The sequence below is a fragment of the Podarcis vaucheri genome (genome assembly GCF_965113315.1).
Source record: "Podarcis vaucheri genome assembly, chromosome: 17".
Lineage (NCBI taxonomy): Eukaryota > Metazoa > Chordata > Lepidosauria > Squamata > Lacertidae > Podarcis > Podarcis vaucheri.
In genome coordinates, this window is record NC_138755.1 from 33,176,442 (window position 1) to 33,193,088 (window position 16,647).

A 16,647-nucleotide genomic window follows, 5' to 3' on the forward strand; every position below is an offset into this window, starting at 1 on the left:
CAGTTAGTAACAATTAATAAGCAACATAAACATAAGCATGTTCGGCAATAAAAAAATGTTTCCTCACATAATGGTTGTGCTTCGGTTTTTCACCACATAATCGCCACACCATCCTTTTTTTGGTAAAGAAGAATCGGCATTAAAACTGTGACTATTATGCAGTGAAACACAGTAACTCAATGAATTTTGCGGCTGAGGGACAAATTAGATGGTTGAATACCCTCCTGGCTTTTTCTGTTTGTTAATGACTATTAGTAAGTAGAAGGCTGATAATTTCACTGGAAGACTGAAAGGATGAGCTTGACTGGGTACATGGCAGCAGTGGATAAAGATTTCTTCATCGCCATCCCTCCTGCCACCTCTTAGACCAGCAAGTTTCTTCCCAGCCCAGGTCATGGAGAGATTTGGGGAGAGGATGCTAAGAAGCAACCTTGTCAAATTGCTCCAGATCGTCTTCCATTCCACATCTCCACCAGGGCAGCGACGGAGGTGTTGTCATAGTATTCTCCATCATCCTTTGGATATTTTGGAAATCTGTTGGATCTGTTAGTCTTTGTGGGGTGGCTAGCTATTCCAGTGGCATAGGATGGGTGGGGCAGCCGGGGCAGTGGCCCTGGGAGCATTTTTTAAGGGCAATTTTTTTTGGGGGGGGGATGCCTGCTGTATCCTCATGCCACCCCTGCGGCTCAACCCCGTGCCACTCTGTGAGGGCAGCTGCCTTTTATTTCGCTGGCATGGGTGGTGGAAATAGTATATGAACAGAAGTTGGGATGATAATTTTCCGAGCTTCTTCTGCAGAAGTATGAGGAACAATTGCTTTCTAGGTACGATGGCTCCATTTGGTGAGCTGTCTTAAGGGGTGGGTTGCTCTTCTAGGTGACATTATGCTGGGTCATAAGGAAAGGGTTAAATGAATGTGAAGTGATTGGCAAGTGGGAACCCAAGGGGAGGAGTTAGAGTTAGTGTTGTTAAGGAGTCAGTCGGGTGTTAGAGAAGAGAGAGGGAGGATACGTCTGTGGGTTGGGATAGTTTTGATGTGAGAGAGTGAGAGAATATGTTAAGAGGAGTCAGATACAGTGGTGCCTCGCAAGACGAAAAGAATCCGTTCTGTGATTAGCGCTATTAGCGGCATTTAGCGGCTTATCTGCTGATCGGATCAGCTGATAAGCGGCTTAGCGGCTTAGAAAAAGGGGGGGGGACCAGCAGGAACTCGCAAGACATTGTCGTCTTGCGAAGCAAGCCCATAGGAAATTCGTTTTGCGAAGCACCTCCAAAACGGAAAACTCTTTCGTCTAGCGAGTTTTCCGTCTTGCGAGGCATTCGTCTTGCGGGGCACCACTGTAGACAGTTGAGATAATCATTTAGAAGTTATTAGGAAGGTATAGGCCGGTAAAGAAACTAAGATTAAGAATCTGACAAAAAAAATTATCTGAAACCATAAACTTGTTAAGGATTATAAAATAAACTTGTTTATTTGGTTTAACGTTAACAACTGTCTGGACTCCGTGTGTACCCGAGAGAAACGTGTTGGTGGCAGCAGGGAAGCAATCACAGTGGTGGCACAGGGATCAATAGACCGTCAAACGTCTGGGGACCCTGTGTGATCGCCACAGGGGGATATTATTATTTTTTTAAATTGCAGCCTCAGCATCTTCCATTTATTGTTGACCATAGTCATTTTGAAAATAATGGATCTTATTTTCTTCCTGTTGCTCTGCAGCACTGGCCTATTTCCTGTGTCTGGCCGGTCTGTTGATTTTAATGCCAAAGAACTAATTACACAGAGGTAAAGGATAATGATTTGTAAAGGATATGATCACGTGGGTTACAGGGATTGTACATGCAGGTCCGGCTATCAGAATACTTCTCATGCAAAATTTCAGTTATCTGAACACAAAGAATTATACTCAAACTTTGCTACACAAATGGTTGATTCCGATATCTGAATGTCCAGAGTTTGCCCCTTTCTTTAGTTGCCTGTGTTTTGCTGGTCACTGGCAGTCATTTCAGGCAGAAATCATGGAGGTAGGGAGGGAGATTAGCAAGATCAGGGAGCAGGAGAGATCAGTCAAATCACCTTTTTTTTGCCTTTTTTTGGGCAGAAACCAGGGACAGAAGGAGACAAATCACAGATTAGAAATGTTCCCTTCGGAAATAATGGAAATCACCAGCTCATTATGTGAACGCTCACCTAATGAATGATTTTCCTGGGAATGCATTCTGTTCAGAAAGCAGGATCTGTGTGTACACATAATACACACAGGCTGTGTTCATATATTTTCCCTTATAGATGGAAAAGCATCATACATAATTGGAAAAATGGTCCACAGAAAGGGGCTGTATATCCCAATGCTGCTATCAAGTCCCCCTTGGTCTCTTTTTGTTGTTTCATGAGTGACTTGGTTGTGCTAACTGCCCACTCCTCTATCCTCAGCTCTATGGCCAGTACACAGACAACCTCTGCAGTCTTTCCCGGAAGGAAGAAGATGAACTCCTGGGGGAGAAGAGGCCCCAACGCAATGGCCAGGGGCCCCTGAAGCGAGTCAGCCAGGCCGAAGTGAAAGCAGAACGCTACTCCAAGTGCCATGGTAGGCCTCAGTGAAGCCCTGCTTTTCCAACGGGCTTTCCACACTGGTACACTATCCAGCGTGAAAATGGATGGAGTTAATTGTGTCAGGGTGTGTGTGGAAGCAATGAAACAATCCCAGAGGTGAATAGAAAGCTTTGGTACTTTCATTCCATCTTCTGGAAGCTATCTACCTTCTGGAGAACCTTCCTACTACACTGGTGTGTAGTGAGGAGCTGCACATTGAGCACCAAATAACTGTGGAGAGGTGGGGAACATCTGGTCCTTCAGATGCTGCTGAACTACGTCTCCCATCAGCCCCAGCCAGCATAGACAATAGTCTAGGCTGATGGGAGACATACTGTACCACAACAACATTTGGAAGGCCAGAGTTTCCCACACCTGCTGCATGGGTTACAGAGGGTTAGGTTTTCAGAAACAGGCTTGAGATAAGAGTTGAGGAACTTTTCACAAGTGACTAACTGGTTAAATGGCACTATTATGTGCTACTTGTTTCCCAGCAAGGTGATGCATTCCAGGAGCAGCTTCCTGGGTTTGGTTTCTGAGGTCGCTGGACATTTATGGTGGGTTCTGTAGCATTTGAGTTTATTTACAAATATGCATGTTGAACGCAGGTGGTAGAAATAAGAACTTAAATGTTCTTACAGTCGAAAGGAAGCTATCACCAGGAATGACTAGCCATAGCAATAGGAAGACAGTGGAATAAATTGGCTCAAGAAAAGGGTTAGGCGAATGTAATGGTGTTCGGGGCCATTAATATACAGAATGAGATAATTCAGAAATGATAACTTACTCTCAATGCGCCTCACATATTTTTGAGCTCTGGAAAGTAGGAGTTCATGGAAGGAGACTAGTGACTGACACCACCATCTGGCTTTTATCATATTGTTCTTGAATGCACAACATGTAATGTCCTGTTAGATGGACTATTCAGGTCTGCCAGTTTTACAATTTTCACAGATTAGGTGAAATGGGGAACATTTCTTATTTTTTCTTGTTTGTTTTATGCCTACTGTTTGCTGATTTTAAGCCAAATGCACAGTCAATATTTGATTAAGTACATGGATTGAAGCTGATTTGATTCCTATTGAATTCATTGAAGCTGATTGAACGGATATCCAAGTACTGCAGCTTTTTGTCAGCTCGCACTGTTATGGTCTGAAATTTCTTTATCCTCCACAGCCTGCGCTAAAAGAATCCAGAACTATGTTACCAAGAAGATGGGAGAAGACTGGATCTTCTTGGTCCTCCTGGGCCTTGTCATGGCACTGGTGAGCTGGGGGGTGGATTACTCCAGTGCCAAGAGCCTGCAAGGTAGGTGGACTGACCCTTTGCGACCCCCCCAACTCATTTGTTGTTCACGGGGCACATTGTTTGCACCAAAAACCCTTCATTAATAACACAAATCCAGAAGAGTTGGACTTTAGGACATTCCCACCACATGTGGAAGTATGTACCTGTGGAGGTGCATCCTCTCCAGCATTTTGGTGAGACTCCTGGGCGTATCAGCGCTAGTTTATGTGGTGTTAGGTACCATCTGTAAGTGAGTTTCAGAGTGAGTTCTTTTCGCTGATATGGATTTAAAGGAAGGTTTAGACCACTTTCTAGTCCATTGGGTGGGGTTAATCTCATAGCCTATGTTGTCCTCCAGTTGTTTTTTGATTATGTCGAGGGGGTTTGTGGGATTTTGGAGCGGTATTTTGTCTATTGCGGATACCACCCCTTTGCCATGTCCCTTTGTTGTTAGGAGGAGGTTTTCGAAGGTTGTCAAGGGCCTAGTTGCTGCTGATTTTACTACTGGATTGTTTAAGAGGGCATGTAATTGGTGTATGTAACACTAATGTCTCACAACAAATGAAAATGATCTGTAGAAAACGCAACTTGAAAAAAGAGACAGTGCACATATTTTTGTAAACAAAGAAATATATATATATATATATATATATATATATATATATATATATATATATATGCAGGTTTTGGTGTCTTCGGGTGTCTTCCCGTGTAAGAGTCGGGGTGTCTGTGCGACGTTTCGACGAGGTCTCACTCGTCATCTTCAGGCTGGTGCTTTCGGCTTCTTGTTACTGCCAGTGGGGCGGCCCGGGCCGCCCCACTGGCAGTAACAAGAAGCCGAAAGCACCAGCCTGAAGATGACGAGTGAGACCTCGTCGAAACGTCGCACAGACACCCCGACTCTTACACGGGAAGACACCCGAAGACACCAAAACCTGCATTCCTGTACCCGTGAAAATCTACGAAAGCAAATATATATATATATATATATATATATATATGCTTTCGTAGATTTTCACGGGTACAGGAATGCAGGTTTTGGTGTCTTCGGGTGTCTTCCCGTGTAAGAGTCGGGGTGTCTGTGCGACGTTTCGACGAGGTCTCACTCGTCATCTTCAGGCTGGTGCTTTCGGCTTCTTGTTACTGCCGGAGGACGGACAGACAGACGGAGCAGCCGCCTCGCTCGCTCTCTCGCTCGCCTTCTTGGCCTCTCGGGGAGCGGAAGCTTCCGCTCCCCGAGAGGCCAAGAAGGCGAGCGAGAGAGCGAGCGAGGCGGCTGCTCCGTCTGTCTGTCCGTCCTCCGGCAGTAACAAGAAGCCGAAAGCACCAGCCTGAAGATGACGAGTGAGACCTCGTCGAAACGTCGCACAGACACCCCGACTCTTACACGGGAAGACACCCGAAGACACCAAAACCTGCATATATATATATATATATATATATACACACACACACACACATGAATCCATGCTACAGGCTGCTGGGAAGAGCAATAACAAGGGAGAAGATCTGTGTGAAGTTTGAAAGGTCTTAAAAAACAACAGACCAGGTTTGCAAAGGCATATATGTACTCTTGTATAGACAGCTATGAGCAGCAATCTACACCAACTCTCACCTGCCAATTTGAAGAAAATACATCCAGACCCCTGTTCTTGAATCTAGGCTTTTAGTAATAGCTATGACATGGCTGCCTTTACCCTACACAGAGTCAGGGAACAGTATTCAGTCTGCATGTGGCTCCAGCCTCAGTGACCATTGAGGGGAATCCCCAACCCCTGCTGAGGTACACAATATGAAGTCAGAGCTGAAGCAGTCACGAGAGAGTTAGGGGAATGGGGTGTGGGTGACAGTGACACAGGCAAACAGCTATGGCAGGCTTTTGGTGCCTCCTGCGTAAAGGTAAAGGGACCCCTGAGCATTAGGTCCAGTGATGACCGACTCGGGGGTTGCGCGCTCATCTCGCTCTATAGGCTTATAGGTTTGTCCGCAGACAGCTTCCGGGTCATGTGGCCAGCATGACTAAGCCGCTTCTGGCGAACCGGAGCAGCGCACGGAAACGCCGTTTAGCTTCCCGCCAGAGCGGTACCTATTTATCTACTTGCACTTTGACGTGCTTTCAAACTGCTAGGTGGGCAGGAGCAGGGACGAGCAACGGGAGCTCACCCCGTCGCGGGGATTCGAACCGCCGACCTTCTGATCGGCAAGTCCTAGGCTCTGTGGTTTAACCCACAGTGCCACCTGCATCCCCACCCCAGAGTTGGGGTGACCCCACCCCTAAACCCTAGAAATTAATACCGTGTAGGATTTTGATTCATTGGGATATGAATGAAAGTACAAGCTGCAGAACTGTGCCAGACAAGGAATCCCCAGGCTGGCTTGTGCACACCAGCCTGGCTGGCCTAGCAAAGAGCAAATCAAAATGATGTCAAAAATGATAAAAGGGGTTGATGGGCCATCGGAGAGGAATCCTTTGGCCTGGGGAGACAGGTGTTGCCACGGTGATGGGACGTGTGTTTGAGGTGACAGGGAAGAGTTTTTGAGCAAGATGGTCTGGTAAGAAGAAGAGGGAAGAAAAAAGTCTGGGATCCATCTTGGGCAGGTTGGCTGCAGGCTGGCTGGGAGAGATGCCTCAGACTCCAGGGCTGCACTGTTGGGAAGGACAAGCTCCTCTTGAAATTACCATGCTAGACTCCCTCCATGCAGACTGAAGGTGTAAATAGGTGAACAAACCATATTTCTTAAAGCTACGACAGTCTTTGCTGTGTCTCAGTTTTCCGAAGGTACACAGACCCTGGGTGAATGCCAGGAACCCCACGGGCTCTTGCCACCGCTTGACAGAGAGAAGAGGAGGCACCCAACTTTTGTAACCCATTGTTCCGCATGTATCTGATGCTTGCTAGTCCACCATCTCCCACTGTGGCTGTGTACACCCTATACTTTTAAAGCACATTGAAAGCAGTTTCTTTCCCCTCAGAGAATTCTGGGCTCTGTAGTTTGTTACTGGTTTCTGGGAATTGTAACTCTGTAAGTACTCAGAATATCAGAAGGTGACGTTTTCCTCCTAATTGGAGTTCCATATTACAAAAGGCTTTCTATATTTAATATCTGCTGCCACATAGCTGTTAAAGGCACAAGAGTCCTGCTCTCCCCCAATGCCAACCCTAAAACTATGCCAAGAACTCAAGTTTCATGAGCTGCAAAATAAGCAATGTTACTGCCGTAGGTCTTTCACCAGCTCATCTTCAGCTGGCAATACAGTGGTACCTCTGGCTACGAACTTAATTCGTTCTGGAGGTCCGTTCTTAACCTGAAACCGTTCTTATCCTGAGGTACCACTTTAGCTAATGGGGTCTCCCACTGCTGCCACCGCGCGATTTCTGTTCTCACACTGAGGTAAAGTTCTTGACTCGAGGTACTACTTCCAGGTTAGCGGAGTCTGTAACCGAAGTGTTTGTAACCTGTGGTTTTTGTAACCCGAGGTACCACTGTACTACATTCAGTGCAAGACCAGGCATGGCATTTCAGGTGCAGGGGGTCAAAAGTGATTTTAAGATTTAGGGCAGTTTTGTTTAGGTGCTCATGCTTGGATAAATAGTTAAACAACATTGTTCATTTGCTGTGGCGGTTTATTAATACTTCAGAATAAGCACAGCAATTATTATTTTCTTTTTCATTTCTGTGCAAAAAGGCTTAGAAATCTCCACTCAGCCATGGACTTGGTTCCCCATGCAACAACAACAACAAAAGCATTTAAGTGTTTTATCTGCAGCATCAACTCCCCCTCAAGAACCCCCAGATTCCCCCCCCCCGGGTAGGGAAGCAAACAGTCAACTTGCTACGGTCAACTTAACCACCCCACCCATAGCTGTCAACGTTTTCCTTTTTTTAAGGGAAATTCCCTTATTCCGAATAGGATTCCTTGCAAGAAAAGGGAAAAGTTGACAGCTATGACCCCGCCACTGCTGTATTTCAGGGAGGCAGGGGATACATACTAAGATATTGGGTAACCATAACACTCCAATCAATTATGAAGCACACAATGAACATTTCTCTCCAGCACTGTGGCTGATGGGAATTGTAATCCTCAACATATGGAGGTTGCCATGTTGGGGAATTTGGTTTAGTTTGCTGCTCGTTGGATTCTTTTCATGTTCTGAAGTTTCTGGCGTTTGTTTTTATGTTCCCACTACAGCTTACAAGTGGATGTACAACTCGCTGCACCCGAGTATCCCTATGCAGTACCTGGCCTGGGTGACCTATCCACTCGTCCTGATCCTCTTTGCTGCCCTCTTCTGCCAACTCGTCTCTCCACAGGCTGTGGGTGAGAGAGAGCAAGGGATGGGAAGATTTGCCTGTCTGTCTCAGGCTAAGGACGCCTCCTGACATCTTTTTCATTATGCATTTGTGATGATTTGTGCTGTCGGGGAGGTCATAAACAACCCCTCTTTTCAATGCAGTTTGTGCCTGCAAAAGTTTGGTGGCAGTCACACTGCCATACCTGTCAAGTGTCCTGGGGAAAACGGGAAATCCTATTTTATTGTGCGAGATCGTGGCGGGCATTTAGGGTGCTACGCACTCTCACGACGCAATCTTGCCCCCCAAAGCACTTTGGGGGTCGTGACTGCAGCGTGAATCACGTGACTTGCCCAGGAGTTCATCCTTGAAGACACCTGTCCCGTTTTTTAATCTGAAAAAGTTGGGCGGTGTGCACTGCTTCATTTCTAGTCAGGATATAACTTTAACTTCCTGCTGGAATTCCGTCACTTTCCACATCATAAACGTTCTAGTTTATTTTTTGTCCCTTCTTTGTTGTGCTATCGCTCCTCCAGAAAGCAATAACATGGTAGCATAGGGGAAGCATTGGAAAACCCAGCCAGGTGGGCAGGGTATTAATAATAATAATAATAATAATAATAATAATAATAATAATAATAATAATAATATAAAGCAGAATAAACCCACTGCCAATGCACTGTTACTGTGTTAAGAACACGTTGCAGAAAATATACCTGCAATAAAACGCCACTGGCGTTTTATTGCAGGTATATATCTCTAGAAGGTACTGTATTTTTTGCTCTATAAGACTCACTTTTTCCCTCCTAAAAAGTAAGGGGAAATGTGTGTGCGTCTTATGGAGCGAATGCAGGCTGTGCAGCTATCCCAGAAGCCAGAACAGCAAGAGGGATTGCTGCTTTCACTGCGCAGCGATCCCTCTTGCTGTTCTGGCTTTCGAGATTCAGAATATTTTTTTTCTTGTTTTCCTCCTCCAAAAACTAGGTGCGTCTTGTGGTCTGGTGCGTCTTATAGAGTGAAAAATACGGTATATTTATTCTAGGTATATCCAGTTGCTGCTGGATAATCTAAGGGCCCTTAGGCTATCCAGCAGTAACAAATCCATTTCTTTTAAGCCTAGGCTTGCCCCAGTCATGTATGCAGTCTCCCCCCACCTCCCATTTTTAGAGCAAGAAGGGAGTATAGCCAGAGGGAGCTGATGTTTTCTGCTCTTGCCTCTTAATTCCCTTAGGCGTTTTCCTCCCAGAAGATTGGGATGGGGGTGAGGGGGATGACATCAGGAGATGAGGGGAGATTAGTTGCAGAGAGGGGGAGGAATTTGGCTCTCCACATACCCCGTTTGTTCAGAACACCCTGCTTTCTTTGCAATAGGAGCCAACCTTGTTTTCAGCTAACAGGTGTTTGTCACCTGTAGTTTGAGCCCCTGTCTCTCTGCACAGGTGTGGCACAATTCCTCACCTGTCCTTTCTGCTTTGTTCAGGCTCCGGGATCCCTGAGCTGAAAACCATTATGCGGGGAGTCGTCCTCAAGGAATACCTCACACCCAAAGCTTTTGTGGCCAAAGTTGTAAGCCTGACAGCTGGCCTAGGAAGCGGGATACCTGTCGGCAAAGAGGTGAGCACCGCCGGGGCTTGGGGACGGGAGAAGGGCAAGTCGCAGAAGGCAGGGGGTGTAATTCCGTTATACACTTCATTATACACTTTTAGGCGCCAGGCAAAAATGTTCCTCTTTAGCCAGACCTTTTGCTGATTGACGTCCAATGCCTTTTAAAAATGTGTTGGGGAGGAGAGAGGTTACTGGGTTGTTTTTGTTTTTATTATGTATTTTATGTTGTGATTTTATGTTGTAACTGCTCTGAGACCTGCAGGTATATGGTGGCATGCAATTATTATTATTATTATTAGTGCTGGGGAGGCAGATTTCATCCCCATCACCTCTATTTCTGATGTTCAGGCTATGAGTGCTGTTGCTAGTGAAGCCCAGACAGCACCACCTACACATAAGGGAAGTATTCTTAGGCTTGGGGAAACCCTGAGGTTTGCAAAAATAGAAACATATACAGTTGTACCTTGGTTTTCGAACAGAATGCGTTCCAGAAGTCCGTTCAACTTCCGAAACATTCAGAAACCAATGTCCTACAGTCATTCAGAAGCCACGCTGGACGTTTGGCTTTTGAGGCAAAGTTCACACCTGGAACACCTACTTCTGGGTTTGCGGCATTCGAGTTCCAAGCTGTTTGTGAACTAAGCTGTTCAAAAACCAAGGTACGACTGTATTTAAAGTGAAAGATGTTCTGTTAGGGGAACCCAAAACAGCCCATTGAGGACTGAGGGTGCTTAGGGGCCACGGAGTGCTGTCCAGCTGTTGGGGAAGAGAGAACAGAATGAAACATCTGGGATACAGAACAGCGGCACCCCACACTGCAACATTTTGTTGCAGTTTCCACTTGTGGCCATCTGTTTCCTATTGCCTTAGGAGGTTGATGGTGGCTAACTCAGCCACTCTAATTTCTTAGAGGGGGGGGGGCAGGCCAGGCAGAAGAGTTGCCATTGGTCGAGCTCCTAGGAAGGGGCATGGGGAATGATGGCTGCAGTGGCTGTAGGGTCAGCAGGCAGAACCATAGGATTGGAAGGGAACTACAAGGGTCATCTAATCCAACCTCCTGGGGAAGGAGGCAGGTAGAAGGTAAGGTTGGAAGTTGGAGCAGTCCTAATGAGGACAGGGCCAGGAGGAGGAGGGCTGGGGAGAAAGAACAGGGCAGGTGGCTATAATAATAATAATAATAATTTTTATTTATACCCCGCCCTCCCCAGCCAAGGGATAATAAAAACAAGCAATAATAAAAACAAGTTGAATGAATACAACTTAAAAACAAGATTAAAATACAACATTATGTGAGCTTTATCATGTGACCCAGGAGCTTCTGAGGTGGGGAAGGCTGATGCTCTCACATTGCTTTGAAATAATAAGCAGCCGATCCTTCGACTGGAGGCCTCTCTCTCAGGCTCCAGAGGGAGACACAAACCTAACCTTCTTCCTCTCCCATTAAGGACCTTTTAACTCACCTTGTCATTCTGATTACATTTATGATCTTGCCAGCCACGCACGGGCTGCCTAAAGGTAGATTTCAAAAGTGTGCATTTACAGTGGCATGAGAGAGTCTTACAAAGATGTTGGTGGGTCTGGGAGTGATAAAAACAGATAGGAGAGGCAGAATGTTTGCTACTTTTTGGCATAAAACTGAATTGAATGATGCTCCTCAACCTTCCTTCCTTCCTTCCTTCCTTCCTTCCTTCCTTCCTTCCTTCCTTCCACAGGGCCCCTTTGTGCATATTGCCAGCATCTGTGCTGCCGTCCTCAGCAAGTTCATGTCCATCTTTTGCGGTGTGTATGAGGTAAGTGTTCTGCATGCTCCATCTGGTCTGTGATGGAGGCTGTCAAAGGGGAGGGGGAGCCTCAGAGACCCAGAATATTGAAGGCAGGACCAGAATGAATAAAAAACAGAATAATTCTAGACTAGCTGGCAAGAGGGAAAATGACAGCAAGTGGCAAGTTTAGCTGTCTGTTACAATAAAATAAAATACAGAGGAATCCTCCAAGAATCACGAACCAAAAAGGCTTTGGAAGCTAAAACCACTCCATGCCTGATTGTAGTCAGAGTTAGGGTCACCCTATTTTCTTCTATTAAAAAAACAAAAACAAACAAACAATCCTAAAATATCGGAAGCAAAGCTTGGCTCCCTGAAAACCACAGCTTCTTTGTAAACCAAATTGCCGGTTTCTAGAGCATTTGCTGAAAAAGTTAAAAGGACTTCTGTCAAAGGATCAGAAATCAAAGAGGGTTTGAACAGGGATCCTGATAGCTGGGGATGAGCCTATGATAATCTGCACATCCTCCTATTCCTCATGCATTGCTCTACTTGTCCTGTTCAACACCTGACCTTGTAAAAACATGTATCCGCATTCTTGCAAGCCTGAATTTTGGAAGTGAAATTTTGCAAAATGGGTTGGTCACTGCTACCCATATATACTGTGTGGTTGAGCAGCTGTAAATAAGCACAAATGATTTCATCGAGGCTTGTGCATTAGCAGCAGGCATCAAGACGTCCGGTGGGGTGATGGCTTTTAAAAATAAATAAATAACAACACATAAACATTACAGTAAGAAACGTGGTTGTTGTAAGCAGTTGTGTTTTGAGGCTGGCGTGGCTTATTGCGCACAATGCTGGCTGAATGACTAAAGAGGCTCGAGCTCTGTAGCAGTGGCTGGCTTGGTGACTGGCTGCGCAATACCGTTCCAATAGCTGGTAACAACTGCCAGGCTAGTATGGAGAACTGGCACATAGGCTATATAGTATTTGGTGGTGCATAGAAAGGAACGGGGTCACCGTAGGTGCTGGCTGTGTGTAGTGACTGGCTCACTGCTCACTTCCTCTGTGAGAGAAGGCTGGTTTTGCTGCTCGCTGTTGCTTTGTGCCGGAGGAGGAGGAGGAGGGAGGAGAGGACTAACCTTGTGGCTGTGCTCCCTCCTAACCCTGGCATGCTTCTCTCTGGCCGGGCTCTCTATTCCAGAATGTGCACAGGCAGCTCGACCTCCTGGTGGCGGCTTGCGCAGTTGGAGTTGGATGTTGCTTCGGGGCTCCTCTTGGAGGCAAGTGCAATTCCCGTATTTATGACAGGTGTTTACCCACCCCACCCCCCGCTCCCGACTGAGGAAGTTTCTGGAATGGAAGCCGTGTTTTCTGCTCAACTGACAACCGTCGTGGTGCTGCGGTGTGGTTCTTTTACCTCGCGTAACCCAACAGAGAAACAGAAAATGCAGCGAAGGGACATCCTGTGGGAAATAGAAAGTGACTTTGGTGCAAGGATGTGTTGGGCAGGGAATAATAATAATAATAATAATAATAATAATAATAATAATAATAATTTATTACTTATACCCCGCCCATCTGGCTGGGTTTCCCCAACCAACTTGGACAGCTCCCAACAGAATATTTAAAAAACACAATAAAACATCAAACATTAAAAACTTCCCTTAACAAGGCTGCCTTCAGATGTCTTCTAAAAGTCAGATAGTTGTTTATTTCCTTGACATCCGATGGGAGGGAGTTCCACAGGGCGGGTGCCGCTACCGAGAAGGTCGTCTGCCTGGTTCCCTGTAACCTTGCAGAGAGGAAACTCCCAGAAGGCCCTCGGAGCTGGACCTCAGGGTCTGAGCTGGACTATGGGGGTGGAGATGCTCCTTCAGGGAATGACATAACTCACATATGCCAATAATATCTAGCTGCCTCTATTTTTCAGGGACAGTTCCTATTTTCCAGCTCTCTCTGTGTCTCCAGTAAATCACAGTTTCTCTTGGGGATAAACTGGGGTGCTTTTAAAATAACATTGTTAGCATGGATACAGCTGGGGGTTCTACCTTCTCTGTCATTCTTCTCCCATAACTGCCTATCCAGATAGAAATGAGCGGGAGCTTTTCAGTATTTCCATATTCACACTTCCTTTCTGAAGTAGCACAATTCCATAACCATATTATATTTTTGCACATAGAGTGTGGCTTTAACTTCCCCATCTTTCCTTGTCCAAACTTCAACAAAGCAAGGAAAGCGTTGTACACCTATTCCACCATTTTCCATTGAATGTCTCCGAACTGCTCATATCTTGTTTTATTGCAGGAAACTGTGGAAATCCTACACATGTGCCAAGTGCTGCACTAGGAAGATGCTGCCTATTGTAGCTTCCTAGCAGGTTTACATGCAGCCATTGACACATGCCCCAGATTTTCACACATGACCATCTACTTGATAAATCATTGCAGTTTCGTACACTTCTGGGTTGGAGCTGTGTGATTTGTGAACATACACTACTTCTCTTAACCCCTTGAAAAATTGACACCTGAATACATTATTCACATATGACTCTGGAAAGATGGGAGAATTCTGCATTTACAAGAGCTGAGGCCTTGTCTCTTGCATGGATCCCTTTTGATATTACATCACCTTCTTGCTAAGTGCACCCAAGCTTGTGTGTTGGTGAGAAATGAGGTGGGAACTCTTGGCATATACAGTGGTACCTCGGGTTACAAACACCTCAGGTTACAAACACTTCAGGTTACAGACTCCTCTAACCCGGAAGTAGTACCTCGCGTTAAGAACTTTACCTCAGGATGAGAACAGAAATTGTGTGACAGTGGCACGGTGGCAGCAGGAAGCCCCATTAGCTAAAGTGGTACCTCAGGTTAAGAACGGTTTCAGGTTAAGAACAGACCTCCGGAACAAATTAAGTACGTAACCAGAGGTACCACTGTACAGGATCTTCCAGTGGGTTCAGTGTGCGTTGTTAGATAACATCTATGGTATTGATCATTCTTTGACACTAACTACCAATTCTGTCACTCATTCTTCCCTTTCTCTGCTTCTGTGTCTCACTTTGTGTGTCTCTGTGTGTCTTTGTCTTTCTCTCGCTCATGTCTCTTCCACCAGTAGCAGCCATATTATTACACAGATGTCCTGACTGTGGGATGTGCAGTAGGGGTTGGCTGCTGTTTCGGGACACCACTGGGAGGCAAGTGAATGCTGGCTGTCATCTAACTTTCGCTAGAAACATTGCATCGTTCCTCCTCCCCACCCAGCCCAAATTATATCCCACCCTCTAAATTCCTTTTTCTAATGCAGGCAGATTCCAGGCTTGTTAGGACTCTTTGGTTGTTGTTTTTGTTAAACTAGAAACCCACGGTCTACCAAGTGCGAGACACACACAGGTGAATCAAAAAACAGGGTGCCTCTAAACATAGGAATTTGCTTTTCTGTACTGGAACTGAACATCCTTATTTCACACAAAAAACCGCTCCTGGTTAGCTTTCTTCATTTCAGCAACCTAATTTATGTGGGGAAAGCCATGCTGTTCCTGCCATTGTTAAACAGTTGGGAGTCAGAAACCATTCCTGATCTACAGCAAATCTCCCAGAGATCTACGAGTAGACCCCAATCTACCTTCTTCTCTAGCTATATTTTTTTAAGCATTTGGTTTTGGATAACTGGCCAGCACACCCTCTACCATGGCAGCACAGAAGCTGTTTCCATATTGGCTCATACCATTCCGGCCAAACACTTACCTTGGAATCATGTGTCCAGGGCTGATGCTGTGGTTCAGAGAAGCACCCATTAGTGTACCAGTATGGAAAGAAAGCAATTGGGAAGCAGTTCCCATTCCACTGAGCTAGCGGTTTCCAAACTTTTTTCTGGGGAACTCTGCGGTTTTCTTGGAAGTTTATCGATAGTTCCTCAATGAGACCATCTGTAATGGTGGACGAGCTTCCCTGGAAAACAGCTTGTTTCACTATTATAGTGTTTTCCTCCACTTTCAGTTCACACAGCATAATTGTCCATAATTTCATGTGAAGTGATGCATAGAATATGATCCACCAGTCCTCTGCAATGCACAGGGTTCCCTCAGCAGAGATAGAGACGATTTCCTCAAAGCAGAAAGTTTGGAAACCCCTGTGCTGTTGAAATTGGGAATTGTTTATTTTCGCTCATGCTTAGCCTTAGCTGAAGGAAACCGTGTTAAGGTGAAACAGTTCAAACACAACAACCCTGCTGTTATTTTCTCTCTGCTACTTTTGCAAATTCCTGTTAATTCATGCACTGGGGGAGTTGAATTCAAGGTAGTCTTAAGTGACTTTGGGAGCAGGTTGTGGTTGGGGAGAGGAGCTGTTATGCATCGCTGAGAACATCCTTCTTCCCCATAGGTGTGCTCTTCAGCATCGAAGTAACTTCCACCTACTTTGCAGTTCGTAATTACTGGCGTGGATTTTTTGCCGCTACATTCAGTGCCTTTGTTTTCCGAGTCTTTGCTGTCTGGAACAAAGACGCAGGTAGGATTCGAGGACTAACTTCCTTCCTAGTCTCTGCTCTGACTGTTCGTCCTCCTCCATCCCAAGGGTGTCACTGCACAAGCGACTTCTTCAAGGTTGTAGGGATGGAGGGAGAGAGTCAGGTGAACTTTTTTAGCATGCTGTTCCAGCGCTGTGCATTGCTACCCGCTCCCTCTTCCAGTTCTTACATTCATCTACATGACAGGCAGAAGCATAGGAGCCAACTCCTAGGGACCGAGGGAGCTTCGCCACCCCCAATAAAATATTTGAATGGGGTGTGTGATCGATTACATGGGGCGGGGTTTACTTGCCCCCTCCCCAAAATTTTATTCAAGTTGGCACCCCGGTCAGAAACATCATCCTCAGGGTAAAGGTAAAGGCAAAGGGACCCCTGACCATTAGGTCCAGTCGTGACTGACTCTGGGGTTGCAGCGCTCATCTTGCTTTACTGGCTGAGGGAGCCGGCGTACAGCTTCCGGGTCATGTGGCCAGCATGACTAAGCCGCTTCTGGCGAACCAAAGCAGCGCACGGAAACGCCGTTTACCTTCCCGCCAGAGCGGTACCTATTTATCTACTTGCACTTTGACATGCTTTCGA

General features: G+C 45.9%; 1 protein-coding gene across 3 annotated transcripts in view; it reads left to right on the forward strand.

Annotated features, from left to right (window-relative positions):
- Positions 1 to 16,647, forward strand: part of CLCN1 (chloride voltage-gated channel 1) — a 111,482-nt gene that overhangs the window by 55,985 nt on the left and 38,850 nt on the right. For 2 of the 3 annotated variants that reach the window (XM_082204650.1, XM_082204648.1), the window contains exons 2-8: positions 2,435 to 2,588; positions 3,770 to 3,901; positions 8,073 to 8,201; positions 9,654 to 9,787; positions 11,491 to 11,568; positions 14,659 to 14,737; positions 15,924 to 16,049. In XM_082204650.1, the coding sequence (XP_082060776.1) occupies positions 2,435 to 2,588; positions 3,770 to 3,901; positions 8,073 to 8,201; positions 9,654 to 9,787; positions 11,491 to 11,568; positions 14,659 to 14,737; positions 15,924 to 16,049 (832 nt within the window). Of the gene's footprint in view, positions 1 to 2,434; positions 2,589 to 3,769; positions 3,902 to 8,072; positions 8,202 to 9,653; positions 9,788 to 11,490; positions 11,569 to 12,745; positions 12,825 to 14,658; positions 14,738 to 15,923; positions 16,050 to 16,647 lie in introns of all 3 variants that reach the window. The other variant, XM_082204649.1, reaches the window with a different exon arrangement.